The sequence below is a fragment of the Crocuta crocuta genome, unplaced genomic scaffold (assembly GCF_008692635.1).
Source record: "Crocuta crocuta isolate KB4526 unplaced genomic scaffold, BGI_CrCroc_1.0 scaffold92, whole genome shotgun sequence".
Lineage (NCBI taxonomy): Eukaryota > Metazoa > Chordata > Mammalia > Carnivora > Hyaenidae > Crocuta > Crocuta crocuta.
The window spans coordinates 4,821,663-4,847,911 of record NW_027528804.1 but is presented as its reverse complement, the minus strand read 5'-3'; the positions used below and the strand labels follow the sequence as shown (position 1 = coordinate 4,847,911).

General features: G+C 36.6%; 1 protein-coding gene across 1 annotated transcript in view; it reads left to right on the top strand.

Moving 5' to 3' along the window:
* The window catches only part of PPA2 (inorganic pyrophosphatase 2), a 104,767-nt gene extending 80,376 nt beyond the window's left edge, over nucleotides 1-24,391 (top strand). The window contains exons 12-14 of the mRNA XM_077755721.1: nucleotides 6,705-6,774; nucleotides 23,141-23,177; nucleotides 24,250-24,391. Coding sequence (XP_077611847.1) covers nucleotides 6,705-6,774; nucleotides 23,141-23,177; nucleotides 24,250-24,284 — 142 coding nt within the window. The 3' untranslated portion in view covers nucleotides 24,285-24,391. The remainder of the gene's footprint in view (nucleotides 1-6,704; nucleotides 6,775-23,140; nucleotides 23,178-24,249) is intronic.
* The last annotated feature ends 1,858 nt before the right edge of the window (nucleotides 24,392-26,249 follow it).

The following is a 26,249-nucleotide window of genomic DNA, read 5'->3' as shown; positions in this document are numbered from 1 at the left end:
TCACTCATCTTTGGATATAAGGCTAAGACCTTTTCTGTATAGGTTCCACATACATTAAATATATTCTGATGTAATATAGAATAGAAAACCAAGATAAGATCCTCTAGTCCTTAAACTCCTTATAGTTAAAAACCTTCAGAGGCTTTTAAGGTTCTTTTTTCTAACCTTTTTACAGTTTTCTTAACCACACCTATTTTGACACCAAGTTATTATAGTGAGTCACCTTTACTGAGGCTTTTCATTTAGCTTTAGTAGTTTTTAGGGCCTACTTAGTGTTCATAGAATCAGTTCTCTTTCCACATCCTTTTCTTCAGTGAGCATAATTACTGCTTAAATCATGAAATGGTAACAAAGATAGCTCTTATAAACAAGTTTAGAAACAAAAACAACTGACTTTTGGTAAGCCTAACTATGGAAAGCAAATACACACCTCATTCTGTAGAGGATGCTACCCAGCTTCACTGTGCCCTTCTTCAAATCAGGAGAAATTGGGAAGCCATTCACTCTTCAGCAAACACTGACCTGCCGGGAGTGTGCTGGTTCCAGAGCTATTGCTGTGACTACAGTCAATAGAGCCTCTGCCCTGGGAGCATGGAGTCTGGGAATCAAGAGAGACATTAAAGAAATCATTAGAATAAAGTAATCACGTGGAATAAAGAATTAATGTCAAGATATATGTTATCCATGTCATCAAGAGGCTCATCTTGTCTACGACATAAATGCTTAAGGCATTAACCTTCACATTGTGTTTCTCTTGTAAGCTCGAGTAACATTGTCAACTCCTTGATTTTCTCCTTTCTTCTTACCTCTTATGCAGAACACTCTTTTCTTCAGCATAGTCTTAAAGTCAAGAGATTATTACTAAAATAAGTAGTACAATTTATTAACAACAGAACGGGGTATAAGTGAATGCCTTCTAATCCTGACTATCCTAGGAATTAGTAGACTGAGCTATTCTTTATGCTGTTCTAAGTCGGATATTCATGTGGTGATCTCCAGGAAAAAGAAAGGGTCTCTCAGTGTCTGAAGAAGTATTTGCTTACTGTTTGCTTTCATCTTCTACCTCATGGTACTTTCAGAAAAGTTTTTGCAGTCTTTGAAGGGCTTGTGTGTTTTCCAGGTTCCACAGCTACACAGGTAGAGATTACCTCTGGTTAGTTTTTCTATAGCCTGATGTCATGCCTTCTGTGCTGAGACGAATTGTCTTTTCTCTGAGAGTAACTTTATTTCTACTCTCTGGAATCATTTTGCTGTAGTCTCCTAGGTAATGATAACGATTAAGTTAACAACAGGAGTCAACATTTATTGAACTTTGTACTATTTGGAAGTTTGAAGTATTAATATGTGTTACCTAATTAATGCAATGGTCCTGTAAGGTGTTGTGTCCATTGTGTCCATTTCATACATGAGGAATTTGAGACCACATAGAGATTAAGTAATCTGAGGTCACACTGAGTGGTTGAGCCAAGATGTAAGTCAGTTTCCAGACTTAACATTCTTGCCAGCTATGTTCTACCTCTATCTTTTCAGAGCATATAACAAAATAATTCTTTTTAGCTTAAAATTTTTCAGGATATAAATTTCTGGGTATAAGTTGTTCGTGTAGGTAATTTAAAGTTAAAATCTTCAGATTTTAATTCATTTTGGCCATTTTTTTTCTTATTTTTATCACCACTTGATTTGTAAAAATGTATTCATAGTAGTCTTTATTTCCTGTCTTAATGAGTTGCTTCTTGCTCTTAATTCCTTAAAATGTACACTGTTACTGATTAGCGAGCTCCCCCTGTCTTTTTCAGTCTATTTTTCTTACTCAGTTGCGTTTAGGTTCACATTTTTTTATCTCATCGTTTCCGTCAATATATAGTGCGTAATAATTACCTAGGAAAACTTGGGAAATTCAGATACGTTTGTCTCCTTTAAACCTTGTGAGTTAGGGTCTCTGAGGAGTGGGTCTAAGCATCTGAATGTTTTACAGCTTCCTGCCTAGGAGCTTCTGATAAGCCTCTCTGCTTAACAGCCATAAAGTCCCAACTTCTCATCGAAGAGCAAACAAGGCCTAGTCAAGGCTTTGGTCCCTGCTGTCTGTCTGGCCTCATTTTCTGCCACTTCTTGCCTCTGACTTTCATGTTCCAGCAGCTTAGAACCACTTGTCACTTGACAGACAGCATGCTCTGCTTGGCCTCTAGGCCATTCCTCATGCCGTTTCCTTTGCCATCATTATCTGCTCATTTCTCGGACTAGCTGACTTCCTCATCTTGTTAAGACTTAGTTTTGACTTCACTTTCTCTAGGAAACGTTCCCTCAGAGCCAGGCTGCCATTACACTGTGCATCCCTTGCTTCCTGGTGTCCTTTTGGCATCGCGCCTACAGTTGTTACCTGCTTTGTTTATGAATTTGTCTCCTCCTCCAGAACATAGCTTCCTCAGAAGCACATGAACAAAGATACCTTATTCATCTTTCCATTCCTTATGGCTGGCGTGTCAGTAAATACCTCTGGGAGCAAACTGTTGACTAATACTTTAAAACCAACAGATATTTGTTGTTTCTCAAATCTAGTGAGACTCTTTGCTTCCAGGATCCCTGCATTTATTAAATTCTATAATTGATACTCTGAGTAGTCCTCTTCTTCACAATAGGTTTGGTTGTTATTTTTGTTCTTTTTTCCCATTGCGTAATATTTACTCTGAAAGCTGCACGTTCTTTTAACAGAGAATGTCATTATTTCTATTCTTCCCTAAAGTAACTAACGCTTTCCACTGTGTTGCCATTTGAGTTTTACTCTTCAACCCCTCTTGCTCTTTCTTCGTCCATGGCTTATTTATTTACCTTATTTTTAAATCAGACATGTACATTCATTTTGCCAGTTCATTTTGTTTCTCTAACCATTATTTATTCTGACCCATCTAAATTTTTCCAATTTTGATTGATTTTCAGATGCCCTTCTAGAGCATCTGAGTTTTTTTAATTTAATAGTTAACTCAGTTTTAATTCAGTTTTATTTATTTGATTCAGTTACTTGTCATTTATTTACTCAAAGTCGTTTATATTGCAACTCCTTGTTTAATAAAACTTATATGGTACTTTCAGAATTATCTTTGAAAACTACAAATGTGATTGTCCTTTAAAAACTTCTTGTGTCTCCCTTTGGTCATAGAATATAATCCCACTCTTCTGTATATTAATGTCTAGACCTACTTTTCCAGCGTCATGATCTGTTTCCTCCTGTCTCCTTGCTTTTCTTCCATGAATGCCTGCTCATTCTTCAAGAAGCAATTTAGATGCCACCTATGCCAAGAGCAGTGATTTGTTTTGGGCAAGACTACCTGTATCCTCATATCACTGCTGTGTAGAACCTGGAGTATTTTATTATTTTTTTTATGCTCTAAATTGAGTTTGTATCTCAGCACTTAATGACGGGACTTGCCACATAGTAGGTGGTTTAAACACGCTTAGTGAATGAACATATATTATATATATAAATGTGTTTTTATGTATATGATATATATTTTATGTAATATATTTTATATATTACATATATACATATTATGGTTACATATATAACTGTGTTCTTCCAAATTGTTTAGGTCCTAAAATTATCTCATTTTACCTTTCTGGAGGAAGGTGTACCTGATCTATGTATGGATATAGCTCCAGTCATTTTAGCCTTGTATAGATTTACTTCAATGTCAGTCTTCTCCTATAGACCCTGGAGGTTGTCGTCCAAAGTCATTGTCATTCTTATCTCTTTAAATTAAATTTTTTCTCTATTTTTTTCTTGACTATGCTTTAAAATGAAAGGCCTTGACAGATCTGTATCCTGGACACTGTCTTTGGGGATTCTCATGAGTGTGAGCCTTTGTCTAATTTGAGATTGTCTTGAAGAAAATAATTTTCTCTTTACTAAAAAGTTCCATATCGCTGACCTTGTAAATTTCATCTTTTATGTGTCTGCTTATTATTTGTAGGTAATTTCTGTTTCCGTATCTTTTTGTGTAATCAGTCATTTTGCACTATTGTGTATCTATTAATACACCTTTTTATTATTTTTAAGTGCAGTTTGATTTGTGACCCACAGCGTTTTTGGTATTGCTGATCTTCTAAAGTCACGTCTGCTTGTTTTGGTCAGCAAGATTGTGTAAGAGCTATATAATTTGTGTAAATTTAGAACAGAATACTCAGTATCTTAGTATAAAACGGAAAGCAGCATGTTCTTCTTAGTGATTATTTTAAATTTCATTTATAATTGATACCTCTAGCCTAGTCATCCTTCCTTCAAGTGATTACACTGCTTCTTTTGAGGGCCACAGTCATAGTTTAAGACCAGAAAGAACCCTAACTATTTAAACCTCCACAGGAGCTCCTTGGTTCAATATTATATCCCCAGCATCTAGAAATGTCCCTAACAAATAGTATAAAAATAACTTTTTTGAATCCGTAAATAAATATGAATCCCTGTTAACTATTTTTATATAAGGGCCAATCTGGAGGAAATAAAAATGTTTCTTGAACATGCCTTCAAACATTCAAAGTATTTTAAGTCCTGAGGGAAATCTGTTACAACCCAGATTATATACTTTTTTAACTAAAAGAATGTCGATGAGGAAGCTGGCACTATTTTTAGCTAATAAAATGCTAGTATAAGAGCCTGTTGGAGAGATAGTAACAAGAGGCTTTATAATCTCTCATCTTTATGTTGGTGTGTCTTATGAGAATCTCTCAAGTCTATTTGCATATACCTTCCATTTCATTCTTGAACAGTCATACTAATCATTTGTCCAAGGCAAAAATGACAGAGCCTCTTGGCTTTCCTCAGCGCCATTAATTACTTGTCAAGATATTTTATTAGAGATATTTAGAAAGTTATTCAGAATTTTAAAAACTTACAACGTTGACTTTAACATTGTCTCTGTTTTCTACCGTTTTCTATTGTAGGTTTGCTTTGTTGAGTAGAGGGTTAACCTTATTTTTTTAATTTTTAAATTTTATTTAAATCTAAGTTAGCGTATACATATAGTGTCATAATGATTTCAGCAGTAGAATATAGTGATTCATCACTTACGTATAACACCCAGTGCTCATCCCAGTAAGTGCCCTCCTTAATGCCCATCACCCATCTAGCCCATCCCCCCACCAACACCCCTCAGTTTGTTCTCCGTATTTGTTAGAGGGTTACTTTAGAAGTAGGTTATCAAAGTTAAAATAACAGACATCCAGTTAAATCTAAATTTCAGAGCAAGACATCTTTTTAATATAAATGTCTCGTGCAGTATTTGAGACATACTAAAAAATAGTTTGTTGTTACCTGAAATTCAAATTTAATTGGGTAAATTATATTTTATCTGGCAGCCCTATTTAGAGAGGACTCCCCTGATCTCTTATCGTCATTTTCCCAGAATTTCCAAGGTATGTTTTACTTTGGCTTAGTTCTAATGTTAAAAACATGGTATCTAACATATTTAGTATACACAGTGCTTCCTTCAGAGGACTAGCACTTAAGACTTCAGTGTCTAATTTTTTGCCTTGTTCTTTTAAAATTTAGTTTTGACATTCTTTAGGGAAACATCTGACTTATAAGACCTTACCTTTTTCAGTTATTAGCTCACTTAAATATGGGCTGTGGAGAACAGAATAAAAAATAGCCTTAAAGATAATGCCAACTTGCGCCAGATTTTATTCATGCCAAGAATGAAAATAAATCCCACATTTTGAATCTGGTTAGAAAACAGAACAACCACTTACCTGTAATTGTTATATACCCAATGTCTGATTATAGACAGACATAGTTACAAAGATAAATAACTAGACAGATCTTTTTATCATATATATCCCAATATGTTTCACAAAGCCATTATGAAAATGTATCTGATAATATATATATCTCTTAGGTCCACTTAGAGACAAGTGTGTGTATGTGCTTCCTCTTCTTTAGAGATCTGCCAATTGTTTTTTCCTTTGGCTTTAACTCCTTTCTCTATTGCTTCTTTCTATATCCATTTTAATCTGATTCCTTTGATGAAATTTTTAAAAATCAGTCTCAATATGTTTGAGAGAAATGATGCCTTTGCTTTTATCTAGGAAATAGGATATACACAATGGGCAGTATGGTTGTGGAGATAGCATGCATTGCCTGTTGTGTGGGAACGTTTTGATTTCATACAGCCTTTGCTGACCCTGGAAGAGCCTGTGTCTTACGCCCCACTGACCTTCCCTCGCTGTATGAAAACGAAGTTTTCATATTCATCTGCTTTCCTCTCACGACTCCTAGCTTAGCCTCCATACCTGTCTGAGAAAGAGAGTCCATATCATTGTTCAGTAGCCAGTTATGGTGTTTATCACCTCAAAGGAAAATTCTTCCTTATAGTCAGTCATCATTTCATGGGTCAAGTTTGGTGTTTCTTTTCCTCACAAAAGGTGAGGTGTAGTTGTGATGTATAGTCTTTTCTATTTCAGGAGATTATTTAGATCTGTGTAGTATTTAAACTAAAAACAAATTCTGGAATGTGCTGTGGAGCACTGTATTTATAACTGTACCTAAAAGAATATACAGACATCTCAGTTTATATTCATTCAGGTCCTTTATCATTGGCTGGAAATAAATAACTGGAGTTATGCAGCCAGTGTGGGATATTTGGAGTCGATTTTCTTGTCTGGTAATTGCTTATTTTTCATCCTGATTGATAATAACATGGTCTTTTCCTCTCCAGCACAAACGTGAAGATATGCGACAGCCCTTTCCATTGCACTCAAGAAGAAGCGAGATCAGTAGTTGAGCTGGTAAGGGGCAGATGTTCAGAGCATCCTTTAATCTTATAAATGGCATGGGGAAGTCTAGCAGAAATTCTGGAAACTCTAGCAATGAAATATATCAAGTCTTTTGGGAAACATAAAATTAAAAAATAACATTAGAAATTTATCTTTTTTAATTCAGGGAATTTAAATTAAAAAACCTGAAAATCTTTCAGCTTAGTTTTTAAATTGTCTTCTAAAGTACATTAACCACTTAAGCAATTTCATATGATGCTACTTTTCTTAATATCACCAATTTATTGTTTATATATATTTGCTCTCCTTGTACCATTCTGTTCCCTCGAGTTACCCACCATCCAGTGTCTAAATTGCAACTGGCTGTTGGTACAGGTGCATTTTGGCTCAAGAAAAATGAAACAAGACTATTTCTCCTTTTTTTTCTATTTAGTTAGGCTCTCTTACAAGCTTTCCTTCTAGCTAAGGTGATGTCTTGGATTTTTACATGTCTGTCTTATTAATAATTCTGCCTGGAGGCAACTGAATGTATTAGGAAATAAATAGCTTGATTTAGAGACCACTAAATAAGAAAATTCATATTCATATACTTAAGTAACATTGCCATATAAAGTGTGTTCAGGAGTAGTTTATAAATTAAGCTTTTTTTTTTTTAATCTTAAACTAGTTATGAGCTATAAACTAGTGAATTTAGATCTTTACTTTAGGAACCTCAAAAACGTTTACCCACTATGGCTGCCTTGAATTTTTTTCCCCACTGATTCATCAGCTATTTAATTAGTACCTGTTTCCCCACTGATTAATCAGCTGTTTAATTAGTAACTGCTATGTGCGGTGAGATCCTACATTCAGGGGATGCAGCATTAAAGAAAATGTGTAAAAACGCCTGCCTTTGTGTAGCTAACATTCTAGTTGAGGAAATGGATAATAAATAAATACACACGTAAAATATATACGGTTGATCCGGAACAGTGTGGGGTATTGGGAGTGCTGACACCCCTATATACTCGAGAATCCATGTGTAATGATGGACTCCCCAAAAACTTAACTGCTGAACGCCTACTGTCGACCAGAAGCCTTACTGATAACCATGAATAAATAGTCTGTTAACATGTTTTGTATGTTATATGAATTATATACTGTATTCCTAGAATAAAATAAGCCAGAGAAAAGAAAATGTTATTAAGAAAATCATAAGGAAAATACATAGGCATTTACAGTATTGTACTATATTTATTCAAAAAAATTCATGTATAAGTGGACTTGAGCAGTTCAAACCCCTAATTGTTCAAGGACCAAATGTAGTGTGTCTGAATGCAATAAATGGTGTTGGGAAAATGAGCAGGGAAGAGGAGATGAAGTGCCAGGAGTGGGATTGGAGTTATAATTCTTTAAAAGGGAGACGGGGCAGCCTCACTAGGAGACTGACAGGAGTCAAGATTTGTAGAAGGTAAGAAAATGTGCTGAGTTACCATCCGAAGGTAGAGCATCCCGGTGCACAGGCCCAAAGGTCATGAGACAAGAGGGTGCCTGGTATTTGATATGTTCAAGAAATACCCAAGGAACCACAGTGACTGGTGGAATAGAGTGAGTTCAGGGGAGACAGGAGGAGGCGAGATCAGAAATGTTTGGATCTGGGGGTGAAAGTGGTTGTAAATTACTGTGAAAGACCCTGTAAAATAGTCTGTAAAGAGTATCTTAAGAAATTTGTTTCTTATTCTGAATGAGATTTGGAACCACTAGCTAGTTTTAAGCAGAGGAATAAGGCTCTGACTTAGATTTTGACAGATCATTCTGGCTGCATGGGTGAGAATAGACTGGAGTGAGAGAAGGGAAGATGAGAGAAGCCGTCCTAGTAGTGCAGGACACAGTATCAATTTCTTTACTCCGAGTTTTCAGTTTTGTATATAAGTAGATTACATTCTGAACTTAGTTCTTACCAGCATTTGTTATTACTTCTTTAATGAAAAAGTAAAAGAAAACAAGAAACTTTTTATCTTTGTCCAAGGAGTCTCTCTCACTAATCTCTGATTTTAGGGGCACCTGGGTGGCTCAGTCAGAAGCATCTGACTTGATTTTGGCTCAGATCTTGATCTCATGGTTCATGAGATTGAGCTCTGCATCAATGCAAAGCCTGCTTGAGATTCTGTCTCTCCCTCGCTCTTTGCCTCTCCCCCACTCACACTCACATTCTCTCTCAAAATAATTAAATGAACATTAAAAATAAAAGTCTATTGCATTTTAGTTTTGGATTTATAAATAATAGATTCTTATCTTAAAATTAGCTGCAAGATTAAAGTTCCTATCTTACATCCTGTTTTTTAATTGTTTCTTGTATTAGTAGGAAAACAGTCCTTTTGGGAAAAAAAAATTAGAGGATATGAATGTGATCTAGATAGATAGGTCTGAGGAACAAGATTAGAATTCAGAAACATTAACGTCCAGCTTTAATTACATGGTCTAGTAACTTTGTTGCTTCATAATAATGAAGGAAGAGAGTGCTATACTGATTTTTCACTGAGATCACCACAGTAGAGAATCCAAATGCAAGAAATCAGTCCCTCTTCACTACCTCTAATGGAGCATATCATATATGTGATTTCCCATTAAAAATGTGTAAGTCAAAGAATTGCTCTATTAGCAGCACCTAGTGATTCAAGAGCCCAAATTAGATAATACTTTCTTGTGAAGATTTTATTAACTTGTAATAATGAAATTTTTTTTGTAGTCAAAGCATTTTGACTTGGCATTTCATCTCTATAGAACCACACTGAGATATTTGAATTAGGATTATTCCTGTATGTATTCCAAGATCTCCCTATTTTGCTCTATACTGAACATTGCACTGATGTCAAACTACTTTTTTTCTTTGGTTGCTTAAAATAACTTAAAGATGTTAAAGTTCTCCTTCAAACTTGATTATATTCTGACCACAGCAGTCCTGGGATTGTGTGGAATCAAATTGTAACCCCAAAGTTATTATTTATGGTGGGCTCAGAATGAATGAAGTCATTCTAACAAGTTTAATCAACAAGATCTATTTTAATAGAATACTCAGGACCAGTTGATTAGGTGAGACTTTAGGATAAATGAACTGCTTTAGTATATGGATAGTTTTAAAATACAAAAAAGAAAAGAAATGAGTTAAACTTCTGAGTGATTAATAGAACTGTTGCAGGATATACTGGTGAATATGTATTGAGCACAATTTAGTGTAGTAGCATTGAGACCAAAAAAAAAAAAAAATCTTTAGTCACCTGACAATATGTACAAGTCCGTTAGGAAAAATATTGTCATTGTAACCAAGAGAAAATAAAAGCCAACAGCCTGATGAGTATTATTTGGAAGCATTTGAGAAAAAAATTAGAAGATATCTACAGAAGTAATTTGCCATGCTTAGGGCACAGATCTTGAGAACATTAGTGGCTCTGAGGAAGATGAGAATTGAAATGATGAAAAGAATTATGAGATTTTATTTATAAATAAAGATGTTTGAATTTATTCCAGTCGTGAAAGGCAGAGCTGTGTCAGAATAAGGATGTCAATGCACCAGGGACCAAAGGCAGAGAGCACTGCCCTCTGACTGGGTATTCAGGCCACAAAGTGGGCCTCTGGCAACATGAGTAAAGTTCTGTAACAGTTCAACCACAAGACCATCCAGTTATCTGTATTGGAATATTGTGTCAAGCGTTTTTTTTTTTTTAACTTTAATGTAACTTTATAGCCAAAAACTATGGTATTCCTTCCCAATTCTTGAGGACTATGTGACCAGAAATTGGAGCTTCATGTCCAGGAGCAAAGTGCAGAGCATTTATAGGCAACATCTGTGTGTTTGTATATGTATGTGCACCCATGATGTGATTTGTCAGATCTCATATTAGTTGCTATTATTGACCATTTATTTAACTACTGTGATTTACGATATTGCTTTTAAGATCCTTTACTGTATGTAAATATTTTTTGAAAGTAATTTGAGAAGACTGAAACAAAGTTTAAAAACTTAATCTAACAGACATACATTATTACAGAATCCATATATATATAGTACATGTGGACATTTTTAAAAATTGAGTATTATATTAACCTGCAAAGCGAGTTGCAAAAAATGCGAAAGAGTTGATGTCACGCAGACAACATCCTCTGTCTATAGTACAGTAAAATTACTGATCAGTTATGAAAATATTAAAAGAAACCCAAATCCATATGTTTGGAAACTAAAACCACTTCTGATGAATAAGTTATGCCTCAAATAAATGAATTATAAGAAATTATAAAATACTTAAAAGTTGAATGGCAACTAGGTTACTGTATATCAAAGCTTGCACAATGCAGCAAAAATAGTTTTTGAGAGCAGTAAAATAGGATATAGCAGAAATGAAGAAAATTGAGAGGCTAAACATCGAACTCAATAGTTACTCTGTTCTTTTTCTTATCTTTTAATATTATAAGAAAGGAAATTACAGAGTAGAGCAAATATTTAATGAAAGAAAACAGATAATGGCAAGGATCAGTAAAAGCTGGGTTTCTTTTTTTAAGAATAATAATATAGGGGCACCTGGGCGGCTCATGTGGTTGAGTGTCCGACTTTGGCTCAAGTCATGGTCTCATGGCTCATGAGTTCAAACCCCACATTGGCTCGCTGCTGTTGGCAAGGAGCCTGCTTCAGATCCTCTGTCTCCGTCTCTCTGCCCCTCCCCTGCTTGTGCTGTCTCAAAAATATACATTTTTTTAAAAAGGAGTAATAATATAAACAAAATTATTATAGATAGGAAGGATGATGAAAGAGAAGCACAAATAAACATACCAAGAATTAAAGACATAGTTATGGACATAGGAGATATTTAAATAATCAGAAGGGAATACTGTCAGATGCTTTTGGCAATACCTTTCTAAATAGATGAATTGACAGTTTTGTTGAAGACATAAATTATCAATATTAAATCAAGATTGAGTGGTAAAGTCCAAATAGAAAAGTATACATAGGGAATTTAAAAATAGAAAACAAAACAAAAAAAATAAAATAAAAAATGAATACGCTTATAACAGTTATAAAGAAAATAGTTAATCATGAAAATGGCAATTTCTCCTAGATTAATTAATGAAGTCAATTTATTTTTAATCAGAATCCTAATTGGGTTTTTAATTGAATTTGACAGGATGATCCTAAAATTTATATGGAATAGTAAAAGGCCAGGAATAACCTAGAAGGGATTGATAAATTTAAATACAGTTTAAGAAAATAAACTGTAAACAGTTATTATAAGAGACCATAAAATAAGTTAAAACATACGCCATTGGTTGGGAGAAGATATTTGCATATAAATGACATTTAGATCATAAATTGCATTTAGATTATCAAGAAAAAGGTAACCTCATCAGAAAAAAAATGGCAAATATTAATGGACAGTTCACAAAAGAGGATACTTAAATGGCCAGTAAACATACGAAAATCAACTGCAGCTCACCAATAATCAGTGAGATGAAGGTAAGACACAGTACAATTTCATGGTTATCAGGCTTACAAATGTTTAGAAGTCTGATTTTAGACTTGTAGACACTGATTTTAGAAGTGTTTTTAAGCAAGCGAGAAAAGGAGACCTGTCATACTTGTTGATATGTTTGATGGGAATATAAATTGGTACAACCACTTTGAAGAGCAATTAAGTCATTGAAAGTAAAGTTGAAGATGCTTACAATCCACTACTCAGAAATTACCCTTCTATGTACACATTCTTTAGAGATACTAATATGATCAGATGTGGGAAAATTGGAAACTGAATAAATGTCTATGAATAAGAGCTGCGTAAATAAACTATAGTTTATTTCTCTGGTGGAATACCATGCCATACGAAATATGTAAATTAGAACCATGTGATTCTATATGGATAAAACCTGAAAGTGCAGTGTTGGGCAGAAAAAGCTTTTGCAAGCAAGACATAGTGCATAGTATGCAAAACACCCAAAGCAGTACTATATATTTTTAATGAATATGGACAGATACGGTATTCACATTTTAGATACATAAATAAGAATAGTAAACACTAGTGTTATGGTCATTAGAAGTTATTTCTGAGACGGGAAATACAATTTTTATTTCTGATGAGTAGAGAGAAAACAACTTTAGTTGTAAAGTTTCTGAAATAATGTTATTAACTCTTTTAAAAGTGTAGGGAGTAGATACGTGTTATGTATGCATGTTTGAAGTATTCATAGCTTTAAAAATGTATATGCCTAGGAAAACAATAGAATTAATAAAACTAAAATATAATTTTTTTTAAATGATCAGTAAAATTGATACATCTTTAGCCAGAATGATCAGGAAAGAGAGGAGACAAGTCTTCAATGTTAGGAATGAGAGAAGTGACATCACTGCTGATTGTGACAGTTATTGGAAGAACAATAGGAAAATATTGTGAAAAACTTTACACCAGTAAGTTTGACAGCTTTGATGAAATGGACAGATTCCTCAAAATAGACTGCCAAAATTCCCTGAAGAAGAAATAGGCATAAACAAATTAAATGTGTACTTAAAAACTTTTCCATAAACACAACACTTGGCCTAGTTAGCTCCCACTACTTTTATTCAGCATTATAGGTTCTAGCCAGTGCATTAGAAAGAAGGAAAAGGCATCCAACTTGGAAAGGAAGATGACTTGAATGTCTGTGTAGAATATTCAATATAATCTACCTGAAAGCTACTAGAATAAGTGACTTTAGCAAATTTGTTGTAGGATACAAGATTACTATACAACAAACTACTTTAATTGTATATGCTAGCAATAAACAATAAATACATTATTTATAATGGCATCAAAAATATGAAACACTTAGGGAAAAAACTGGAAAAATTATGTGAAGAACCTGTGACCTATAAAGCATTGCCAACAGAAATCAGAGAACTAAATAAATGGAAAGATACATTTATAGGTTGGGAGATGCAACATTGTTATGTCCGTTCTTCTCAAATTTTGATGTATAGATTCAGTGCAATGTCAGTCAAATGCTAATATACTTTTTTGTAGAAATGAATACTCATATATGTAAATACCAGAGACCTCGAATAAGCAACCTTATGAAGAAGAAAGTTGGAATAGTAACTTCCTTTTTTCAAGACATTTTATAAAACTACAATAATCAGGGGGCGCCTGGGTGGCTCAGTCAGTAAAAGCATCCAACTTCAGCTCAGGTCATGATCTTGGTTCGTGAGTTCGAGCCCCGCGTCGGTCTCTGTGCTGACAGCTAGCTCAGAGCCTGGAGCCTGTCTTCGGATTCTGTGTCTCCCTCTCTCTCAAAAATAAATAAAACTTTTTTTTTTAAAAAAAGCTACAATAATCAAGAGAGTTTAGTAATGGGGTAACACTAGACAAAGAAATGAATGGAGTTAAATACAGAAATAGACCTACTTATATGTGCACAACTGATTTTCATAATGATAATCTTTTAAATAAGTAGTACTTGAACAGTTGGTTATTCCATTGGGTACCAAAGAAACCTGACCTTGCACTTTATATGATAATTGTCTAAAATGTACCCTAGGCCAAAATTTAAAACCTAAATCTATAAACCTATTTTGATGTTGGGTAGTTAGGCAAAGTTTTTTAGATATGGCACTAAAAGCACAACCTATTTTTTAAAATCATAAATTGGATTTCATCAAAATTAAAAATTTCTTTTCTGTAAAAAGTAGACTTAAGAGAATGAAAAGAAGCCATATAATTTAAGAAAATATTTGAAAATCATATACCTGAAAAAGGGACTAATATTAGAATAAATAACTCTCACAATTCATTAATAAGAAAATAAAACATCCCCTCACTTCCAAAGGAAATGTGAAAAAAGACAGACATATTATATCATGCCATTTATATAAAATTTTAGGAAATGTAAATGCTAATGTATGGGTGACACAACACAGTTGGAGAGTTTGGAAGAGATCCAGGAAGGAATGATTTCACAATTTCTTTTACAGGGACAGGAAGAAATTGGGGATGATGGTGAATATGTATATTATCTTGATTGTGATAATGACTTTATGAGTTTGTATATATGTCAGAACTACTAAACTATGCTATAAATACAGTATGTACAGTTTGTTTCATGTCAGTGTTAGTCCAGAGAAGTTCTTAATGGAAACAAAAAAGGTTTGTTCTGGAGTCAGTTTGTCTAGGTTGAAATCCCAGGTCTTTCATTCGTAACTTAAAGCAAGTTATCTAACTTATTTATGCCTGGTTTCTTTATAAAACGAAGCTAATAATTATATCTTCCTAATAAGAGTTAAATTGGAGAGAATTGGATGAGATGATCCAGGTAAAATGTAAAGCAGCTAGAAAGTATTCAATAAACGTTGGTTTTATAGTCACTTGGCATTGACGTTGTTGAGTTAAGTTGACCACAGAGCGAAAAATCCTTCTATTCCAGCTTCTTGACTACTTCCAGTGATGAGGACATCACTCCCTCATGAGTTAGCCCATTGTATTGTTGGGTATTAGAAAAGTCTTTATGACTAATTTAAATTTTTCAGGGAGGATTAGTCCTATATTCAGAGACTTAAACAGGAATGAAGAGGAGGGGAAAAGAGAAGTTAGTTCCCTCAACATAACAACTTATTCTAATGCTTAACCACGTTTCCCATCTGGGAATTTTTGCCCAGAATTCTCCCACATGCCTTTATTTAAGCGCTTTCCTTGTATTTTGCTCTCTGAGGAAATGGACTGGGGAATGTTTGAATTAGGTAATGATTTTTTAATATTTGGTGACAGTAGTCAAGAACTTTGTGACGTTGCACACCCAGACTCTGCATGCAGGACTTTGAGAAAGAACCACACTTATTGTTAAATTTCCACACCTGCCTCAGACCCTGCACAGCCATGGGGATTAACAGTCTTAGAATCTAGGATTCAGGGCAAGGAGAATAAGCACACTCCTACTCTGTTGCAAGGTCCCAATCTCATGAGTCTCATAGCTCATAGGAGTGATGGAAAGCACTAGCAACTTCTGGAACTGGGATGAGAGAGTACCTCTCAGAGAGTCTTAGCAGTCAGACTTTGTTTCTGCCTTCACATGGCCACGTTTCCCCTAAAAGCAATCTCAGGCAAAGCTGGAGCACACAAAACTCAAAGATGGCAGTGGTGATGGTTCATGATGCACAATGAGTAGTACTTTGAAGGAGAAGGAGGAATTTCTCCTGTTGTTAAAAACATACTCTCTCTAAAATATAAAAGCGGGGGGTGGGGGGCGGGTGTGCCTGGGCAGCCCAGTCAGTTGAGTGTTCAACTCATGATTTCAACTGAGGTCATGATCCCAGGGTTATGGGATCAAGCTCCAGAATTGGGCTTCACAGGAAGCATTGAGCCTATTTAGGATTCTCTCTCCGTCTCCGTCTCCTTCTCCCTCTGCCTCTCTCCCCTACTTGCTCGCTCTCTCTATCTCAAATATGTATGTACGTGTACACACCACACATACACACCCTTAGTGACTCCCTTTGGTAGATTTTAATTTTTTAGTGAAGCATTAATATCCACACTGTTGTATGAAATTGGGGATGATTATTTTGTATTTGATGCCAGGACCCCTCAGCTAAATCGTGAAGAGCAGTATACTAGAATCAGATCCTGATTTATCAAGGAAAGACATTCTTTTTAAAAATTAATAATTAATTACCGTAAAGATGTTTCTTTTTGGCTTCTCAACAGTTCACTCTGCATCACTACTCAAAGATGGACAAAAGAAATGAAAATAAAGTCAACCATTTTGTTAGATTGTAGCCAATTATATACATTATTGAAAGGAAGAGGCAGGAGATTAAACTTCCATAACTGAAAATACTTCTGCATTTTGTCTCTGGGTAACAGAATTGGTCATATTTTGCTGGGTTTCTAAAGCAAAAATCAGAAAAGGAATGTAAAAGTAAAATTAATGTAGAGCAATTGCCTTATGAACTTTGGAAATATAATTCAACTAAAACCCTGAATGAAAACCCAGGAACTTTTTTTCCCTTTAATTTTGAACCCTTGTAATAATAAAGTGAAAGAATATCAACTCTCATATAGTAAAAGCACAATTTTGTATTGTTTCAATCAGTGTATCATGTTAATGAACTTGAATAAATGTAACCTGCAATGAAAGATGCTCGAAAGGACCCAGTGGGATTTTCTGAAGGAGAGACACTCAGTACAGAGCAGTTGTGTTAATGGTTCATGTCAACTCAAAATACAGTTTATGCACAAAAAAAGACAGAAGCTAGAGTAAGCTTCTTTGGTGGGTAAAAGAGGAATACTTTGGTAATGCGAACTGTAGATTAGTTTGAAAGAAATTGAAGATATGAATATTCATGAGGAAGTATTTTTGGAGTGGGAAAAGGGGAAGATAGCATTTTTCAAATATAATTTATTGTCAAATTGTCTAACGTAAGATAGCATTTTTAGAATAAGAATATAAAATAATACTCCTGTGGAGAATGTGTATTAGATGATCAAGGGTGCCCACATTTTTCCTAGTAAGTAACTGAAAATCCTTTCTGTGTTTCTAACCATGAAAATGTGTTAATAGTGACACCTGACAGAGTTGGGATTGGGTCAGTTTTAGGTACCTCTCTTAGTTATTCCACTTCCTATAAGAAGGTGTAGTTTGTTGTTTATGAATCAGGAGGCCATTGACTGTAGGTTAAAGAATTAAATAGAGCATGGGTATCCTACACCCCTTGTTGTTTTCAAATTTAAATGTCCATCTCTATTTTGGCATATGTTAACATGGAAAAGATTTGAAAAAAAAATGACCTCCAAACTATGATAGTTCTTATCTCTGAGTTCTAGACTTGTGATGTTGATTTTCTTTTATATAAAGCTTTGTGCACAGTGAATATATTTTACTGACCGAGAAATATATTTTAAGAATGAAGAAATAAAGAGGCGCCTGGCTGGCTGGCTCGGTAGAGCATGCAGTTCTTGATCTTGGGTTTGTGATTTCGAGCCCCATATTGGGTGTGATCACTTAAAAGTAAAAATCATCTTGAAAAAACAATGAAGAAATAACATTCTGGAAACTATTTTTAAAATAAAATGTGATGATATTTCTGCTAGAGTAGTTTGTCCTCTGTCATCCTGAAGGTAATGAGGAGTTGCCCAGGCTCTCTGTTTTGTACAGGCATGCCTCCTGTTATTGCGGTTCACTTTATTGTGCCTCACAGATACTACATTGTACTCATATTGAGGTTTGTGGTTAACTGTGTGTTAAGCAGTGTTTTGGTGCCTTTATCTAACAGCATTTGCTCACTTTGTGTCTCAGTCACATATTGGTAACTTGTATGATATTTCAGACTTTCTTTATTATTATATTTGTTATGGTGATCTGTGATCAGTGAGCTCTGATATTACTCTTGTAATCGTTTTGGGGTGCCACAAACCACACTCATATGAGATGGTGAACTTAATGGATAGATGGTGTATGCCTTCCTTCTGTTCTGTCTGGCCATTCCCCACCTAGCCCATAGAGAGGCTTTTCTATTGCCTGAAACACAACAATACTGAAATTAGGCCAATCAACTCTAAAGTGGCCTCCCAAGTGTTCCAGTGAAAGGAAGAGTCACACATCTTCCATTTTAAATCAGAAGCTAAAAACGTTTAAGTTTCATGGAGAATGCACATGTTGAAAGCCAAGACACGCCGAAAGGTAGGCCTCCTGCTTCATAAAATTAACCAAATTAACACAAAGTAAAAGTTCTCGAAGGCTACTCCTGTGATCACCTAAATGGTAAGAAGGCAAAACAGCCTTATTGATGATACAGAGAAAGTTTGAGTGGTCTGGATAGAAGACCAAACCAGCCATAACATTCCCTTAAGCTAAAGCCTAATCCATGGAGCGCCTCGTTGGCTCAGTCAGTTGAGCACCCGACTTCAGCTCAGGTCATGATCTCACAGTTCGTGGGTTCAAGCCCCATTGGGCTCTGTGCTGACAGCTAGCTCAGATCCTGGAGCCTGTCTTTGGATTCTGTATCTCCCTCTCTCTCTCTGTGACCCTCCCCTGCTCACTCTGTTTCTCTCTTTCAAAAAATAAATAAGACATTAAAAAAAATTGTAAAGCCTAATCCAGAACAAGGCCCTAATNTTCTGTATCTCCCTCTCTCTCTCTGACCCTCCCCTGCTCACTCTGTTTCTCTCTCTCAAAAAATAAATAAGAAATTAAAAAAAATTGTAAAGCCTAATCCAGAACAAGGCCCTAACTTCTCTGAATTCTTTGAAGGCTGAGAGAGGTGAGGAAGCTGAAGGGAAAAAGTTGGAAGCTAGCGGAGGTTGCTTCATGAGGTTTTAGGGAAGAAGCCACCTCCATAACACAGAAGTTGAAGGTAAAGGAGCAAGTACTGTTGTAGAAGCTGCAGCAGGTTACCCAGAAAGTCTAGCTAAGATACAAGAGTGGCTACACTAAACAATGGATTTTTAGTGTGGATTAAACAGCCTTCTTTTGGAAGGTGATGCCATCTAAAACTTTCATAGCCAAAGAGGAGAGGTCACTGCCTGACTTCCAGTGCTTCAAAGAACAGGCTGACTTGTCAGGGGCTAATGGACCTGGTGACTTTATTGCCATCTCACAAAGCCTGAATGACAGCACATCTGTTTAAAGTATGGTTTACTGAATATTTTAAGCCCACTGTTGAGACTTCCTGTTTAGAAAAAAGACTCTTTTCAAAATATTATCACTCATTGACAGTGCACCTCGTCCCCCAAGAGCGCCAACTGAGCTGTATACAGTGTGACTCATGTTGTTTTCATGCCTGCTAACACAACATCCACTCTGCAGCCTGTGGATCAAAGGAGTAATTTTGACTTTCAAGTCTTACTATTTAAGAACTGCATTTCAGGGGCGCCTGGGTGGCTCAGTCAGTTAAGTCCCTGACTCTTGGTTTCGGCTCAGGTCATGATTTCACAGTTTCAGGAGTTTGAGCCGCACATCTGGCTCTGCACTGGCAGCCTGGGACCTGCTTGGGGTTTTCTCTTTCTGCCCCTCCCCCACTCATGCTGTCTCTCTGTCTCTCTCTCTCTCTCAAAATAAAAATAAAATACATTTCATAAGGCTATAGCTGCCATAGATAAGTAGTTCCTCTGACCGATCTGAGCAAAGTAAACTGAAAACCTTCTAGAAAGGATTCACCATTCTAGACATCATTAGGAAATTCATGATTCATAGGAAGAAGTCATAATATCAAAAGAATAGGAGTTTGGAAGAAGTTGATTCCAGCCCTCATGGATGACTTTGAGGGCTCAAAGCATCAGTGGAGGAAGTAACTACAGAATGTGGTAGAAATTAGCAAAAGAGCCAGAATTATAAGTGGAGTTTGAAGATGTGACTGAATTGCTGTAATCTCATGATAAAAGTTGAATGGATGAGGAGCCCCTTTTTGTGGATGAACCAAGAAGTGTTTTCTTGAGATGGAATTTGTTCCTGGTGAAGATGCTGTAAAGATGGTTGAAGTAACAGTAAAGGATTTAGAATATTACATACATTCAATTGATAAAGCAGGGGCAGGGTTTGGGAATACTGACTCCTGTTTTGAAAGAATTTCTGCAGTAGGTAATATGCTATCCAACAGCATCACATGCTACAGGGAAATTATTCATGAAAGGAGGAGTCAGTCAATGTGGCAAACTTCATTGTTGTCTCAGTTTAAGAGATTGCCCCAGCCCCACAAACCTACGGCAACCACCACTGTGATCAGTCAGCAGCCATCAACGTGAGGGCAAGTCCTTCCACCAGCAAAAAGACTATGACTCACTGAAAGCTCAGGCGATGGTCAGCATTTTTTCACAATAATTTTTTAATTAAGGTATGTACACTGTTGTTTCAGACATGCTATCGCACACTATATTTTAGTAGACCGTGGCGTAAACATACTTTCATATGTACTAGGAAATAAAAAAATCCATGTGACTCACTTTACTGCAATATACACTTTATTGCAGTGGTTTGGAATCAAACTCCCAGTGTGTCTGATGTACGTCTGTATACCATGCATTTTCTTCCTCTCAAATGTTTGGCAGCCCCAGCAAGAAACAGCTGCTCATTTTAAACAGGAAATCTAAACAGCTAACTCTCCAGCAAACTTTGCAATAGATGTCCTGCACTATCGATAGAGTGTACCAGTTTCCAAGAAATAAACAGGTTACTGTTTTATAATCTGTGTAGTAAAACAGAGCTATCAAATCCCAAAGGCCTACCCTCGATGAGTATAATTTTTACACTGGTGTTACTTTCACACCCAGTTTTTACATAAGGTCTGTCATCCTCAAAACCAACCATGGTTAAGCATTTTCTCTGTGCTAGGAAAGTGAATAGAATTTTTCTTTTCTTTTCTTTTTTTTTTTAAGTACTTGGAAATCTTAAAGCAAGTTTTACATAAAATTTATACAGAGGACTTCTTTATTTACATTGTTACATCATTTCCTATGACAGAAAATAAAGCATATTTGATTAGCCTTTTTCGTAAAGAGTAGGGGGAAAATGAAACCATTTATCTTTCAGGAGAATGTATTAAGGTTCTCCAAAGAAACAATAGAATATGTAGATATATGTAAAAAGTTATAATGGAGGCTTAGTGAGTCCAAAGTCTGAGTAGACCAGCAAGCTGGAGGCAGGGGAAGTCCAAAGACAGTTTGCTAGAAATTTTCCTCTTGCTTGGGAGGCTTGTCTTTTTGTGCTATTCACACCTTCAACTGATTGGTTGAGGCCCACCCACATCATGGAGGGCAGTCTGCTTCATTGAGAGTTTACCAATTTAAATGTTAATCTCAGCTAAAAACACCCTCCAAGGTGACACATTAATCATCACAGGGACTATTTTAATATTGCTGAAATTTAAGTTTTTCTTCCTTACTGACTTGATCTTATTTGGTACCTCCCTTACACCCAAGTAGGGAGGGCCCTACTGTGGGTTCTGCTTTGTGGAGGGTCCTGCTTTGGTCTTCATCCAGTTACATCCCTCCCCACAAGACCAGGGGACCATAGTTGTGCATTCACCAGGAGCCAAGCCCTCCCATTCCGTACCACCCTCTAAGCTACTCAAGAACCTGGAATTCTTTGCCCAGATTGCTACAAGCCTGTTCCCACCGCCTTTGTGGGCATTTCCCCAAGTCTGTGCTCATTCCTGTGTGAATCGTGTGCTTTTTATTTCTGCAGGGGCCAGTGGGTGGCTGTTTGGAGGTAGGGAGTGTGTAGATTTGTGGCCTGGAGTTTCTGCCCTTGTGCAAACGAAGCTCTCGTTACAGACTGGAGTCTGGGGAAGGAAGAGTAGTGGGGCAGAATGAGGGCCCTGTGCCTCTCTTCCTTGCTCAGCTGTGTTCGGCAGTCTCTGAGGTGTCTAGAATGCCAAGCAAGGCTCCCAAGTCATTACAGAAGTATATTTACCAAGATAATAGGATAGAACATACATTATATTCCGTTTATCACTGTGTTAGCTTGATTTCTAACTTTTAAGTATTTCCATAGAGGGTATGTGATTTTTCCATTTGTACCTTTGCCCCAGACCTCACATGTTAGAGGCAGATCTTTCCTATTGAGGAAGAGCAAATTCAGAGAATTAGAGTTAGAAGTTGATTATTAAATTTGACATCTGAAATGTGTTAACAAAATCTGGGTAGTGATTATCCGTAGGGGAAAAGAGGTTATGATTGGGGAAGGGCCTGGCCTGTTCCATTTCTCGAGTTGGATGGTAACTGCATAGATGTTATCTTCGGGCTTTGTATATTCCTCTACATGGATGAGGGGTCTCTCAATAAAACAAGGCGGAAGAAAAAAAAACTAAAAAAAGTATTGTTCTTAATTATGGGAAAAAAATCTATCTCAGAAAAACCTTTCTCTCAAACTTGTCTATCACAGATTATACTACATCTGTTGTAAAAATCTTGACCTAGTCATGGAAATGAACAGAACAATTAATTTAAATGCTCTGGAAGATGGCTAAATAAATTCCGTAATGTGTAGTGTGTGTGTGTGTGTGTGTGTGTGTGTGTGTGTGTGTGCGCGCGCGCGCGCATGTATGTGCCTGACGTGTCTATGAATGTGTGTGTTGGATTTGTGTCCTCTAGTCCTCAGCCAGAGATACAACTGAAAGAAAACCTCTCTCTCCTCTTCACATTCTCAGCAGTTCCCATGGGTTAATGAGAAAGATATTTTCAAGCATGCTTTTTCTGTTTGACTCTGAGTCTGTGGTTTGTTTATCTGAAAGAAGAAGCAGTGATTATTAAAGGCAAAGAGAAGTACTTACTTTTTTCAGGTTAGAGAACCATTGCATGTAAACTGTGTTCTGTAGTTCCATGGGGGGAAAAAAAACATTTTGGATGTAGTTTTCACATCTAAACATTCATAACAGGGATTCATTGCTGTCTTTCAGGTGTCCTCGTCACTGAATAAGGAGAGAAATGAGGAAGGTATGGTATATTTTGGTTCTTGAGGAGCTAGATGTGTACATTTGTTTATAGTGGTGGAAACCATTAAAAAAAAGTACAGTACATTAAAGTTATATAAAACAAGTAAAATACTTTTTTAAATAGGCATGAAAGTATTCAAATGAAATCAATTATTGTATAATTCAGAAAATGAGAAGGAGCACATTTACTACTTTTAGGCTAGACAATAGTTTTGATTATGTTAGTGACTTTTTTGGTGAAGCACTGAAAAGTTTTCAGATAATTCTGATAAAGTTAATGAGACTCCAGATAATCCGAATCCGGGAGATTTTCTTTACTATTCTCATCATTTAAATGAATCATTCATTTTGAGTAAATATTTTAAAATCGTAATTTATAGTAGGGTGGAAAATTTTTTTTTGCCATTATTTGAGCTGTTTTGAGAAACAAGGAAAAATGTTCTGTAGTAAAAATTCCAGAAGAAAAGCATAGACACATATCATTTGTCTTTGAAACTTTGCAAAATTTTTGGCACTTTATTTTAATATAAAATATTAGGAGAGCATTCGACTTGCAAAATTGGAGGAAAAAAGAGAACTGTTTACTCTGTCAAGTTCTACGATGTTTAGAAAAGAACAAATCTGTAGACATTTCATGGGAAAGCAAGCTATATTCCTTATATAGGAAACTAACAGATTGTTTCTCTGCAATAAGATATCATTTTTTGGATATTTGACAAGTAGTCAAATTTTACCGTACAGAGGTTTTTCCCTAGACCTTTCATGCTGACGCAAGGGCCTAACTTCTGTGTAATTCAGTAGAGACTAAAATGATCCAGAAAGATGTAGGAAATAAAATGGGAAGACTCTGGAGTGCTTAGCCCAGTTTATATTAGCCTTGAGCCAAATGAGAGAACTTGGGACAAGTTTTAAGGGGGGGTAACTTTAAATAGGGAAACGTGTACTACCAAGCTCATGATTATTTTTATCTGCCTAAATATTCCTGAAGGTGTAACTGAAATTTGTCTCCCCTGCGTCTCTCCCTCCCTCCCTCGCTGTCTACCCCTCCCTGACACCCCATTCCCCCATTTCAGACACAGAGCAAGTATGGCACTTCCTTGGCAAGTGACTGGAACGTCTGCAGTTCTGCCATCAAGATTCCAACCTCCGAGGACTCCACGACTCCCTCTTTTTGAGATAAATAATATGTAAATAAAGACTGAAATTTTTGAGTTATTTGGTATATTTATTGATACGAAAAGATTTTGTTTAATTTCATAGCAGAAATTAAGAAGCAGTGGGTTTTGACCAGTTCTAATTTCTAAGGCCAAAGGAACCCAACAATTTTATTAGCTTTTATTTCTATAGGTTAATGTAGAAATTACAAATTTAGTAAGTCAGTTAGGTTTTTATAGATACTCTCATTTTCACATATTATCTTTTTTCTTTTTTTTTAATTTTGTTTTTAATGTTTGTTTATTTCTGAGGGAAAGAGACCAAGTATGAGCAGGAGAGGGGCGCAGAGAGAGACAGAGAGGGGGAGACACAGAATCGGAAGCAGGATCCAGGCCCCGAGCTGTCAGCACAGAGCCCGACACGGGGCTCAGACCCATTAACCGTGAGATCATAGCCTGAGCCGAAGTCAGACACTTAATCAACTGAGCCACCCAGGTGCCCCATGTTATATTTTTTTCAAGTTGCTGGTGGAACCTTTCTTTAGCCAACATGTGGCCTCTTCTTAGTCCTGTGTACATGTGTTTACATTTATTAAGGCTCTTTCCTATAACTGCCTGTCTTGGAGGCCTAAACTCTCTGAATCTCATTCAGGCCCCTTCGTTTCAATTCTCATCTGTCTGATGATGACAGCCAAATCTACAAAAGAAGCCCAGGTCTGTCTCTTGGACCTCTCCGCAGATTCCCCTGACCCCTCGCCTGGAACTGAACTCTTACCTTCCCTGGTTTGTCAGCAGTGGATTTAACATTCTCCTAGCCCCCTACTCACACCCTTCAAATCATATTGAACCTCCCTTTTCCTATCTTTATTGATGAGGATCATCTAAACGTTTCTTTTCCCTCTCCATTCCTTTATACCCACGCTGTGCCAGTTTATCCCCCTTCGGTCACTCGGACCCACTACCAGCCTCACGGCTCTTCTCCGGGCCTCCCAGCCCCAGCCCTCGGCCTCAGGCTCCCTGGTCCACCTCCACTTCATGCCTTCTTGTCTCCTCCACAAGTTATTCTGCCTCTGGCTTTTCTCCCTTTCATACCCATCCTCCACTTTTCCAGGTATTTTCCTAAAACATAGGTCTTCACCTGTTACATTTTTCTCAGAATGCCTTCAATGGGGTTTCCTTGTTCTTGGAGAATAAAAATCAGACCGTCTGATTTCCTCAGGAGTCCCACCCCCCAACCACACCATGCCACTCACCCCCTTCCAAGCATGTCTTCTATGTTCATGCACTCCCTACACTCCCTACCTCCCTTGCCAATCCTGTTCACAGCTTTCCCTCCCCCTTCCTTTCTGTTGTCCTTATGAGTGTTGTATTTGCATATGTCTTGAGGTTGACAAAGCACTGTTAGAATAGCTACCATTTCTTGAGCATCTATTGTGTACCAGGTACTATTTTAGGTGCAGTGAGTGCACACGCCCTAGAAAGTAATTACCCACTTCATACTGCGGCTCTGAGAAGCTCTCTAACTTACCTGAGGTCACACAGTAAGGTTCACAGCCAGAATCAGAACCCTTGACTACATGGCTCTAAGGCCTGTGTTTTTCCACCCTGCTGTGCATGCTGCTTCCCCCACAGCCACCTCGTGATGTAGGCAAAGCTCGAGTGCACCTGTCACAGAAGAGGAAACAGGTGCAGACAGTTTACGTGATTAGCCCAGGTGACATAGTCACTCTCACTTGAGATGTCTTTGGGAACATGTAAACTTCGAAGGACATCAAAAAATGTGAGGAGAGAATCTGTTGTTTTTATTTATTGATACATTGACTTTTTATGTTGTGGAAATAATAAAACAGGGAAAATAAGGAATAAATATTATTGCAGTAGTTGTAAACAGTAGGTCAAATTATCAAAGCATAAATTAC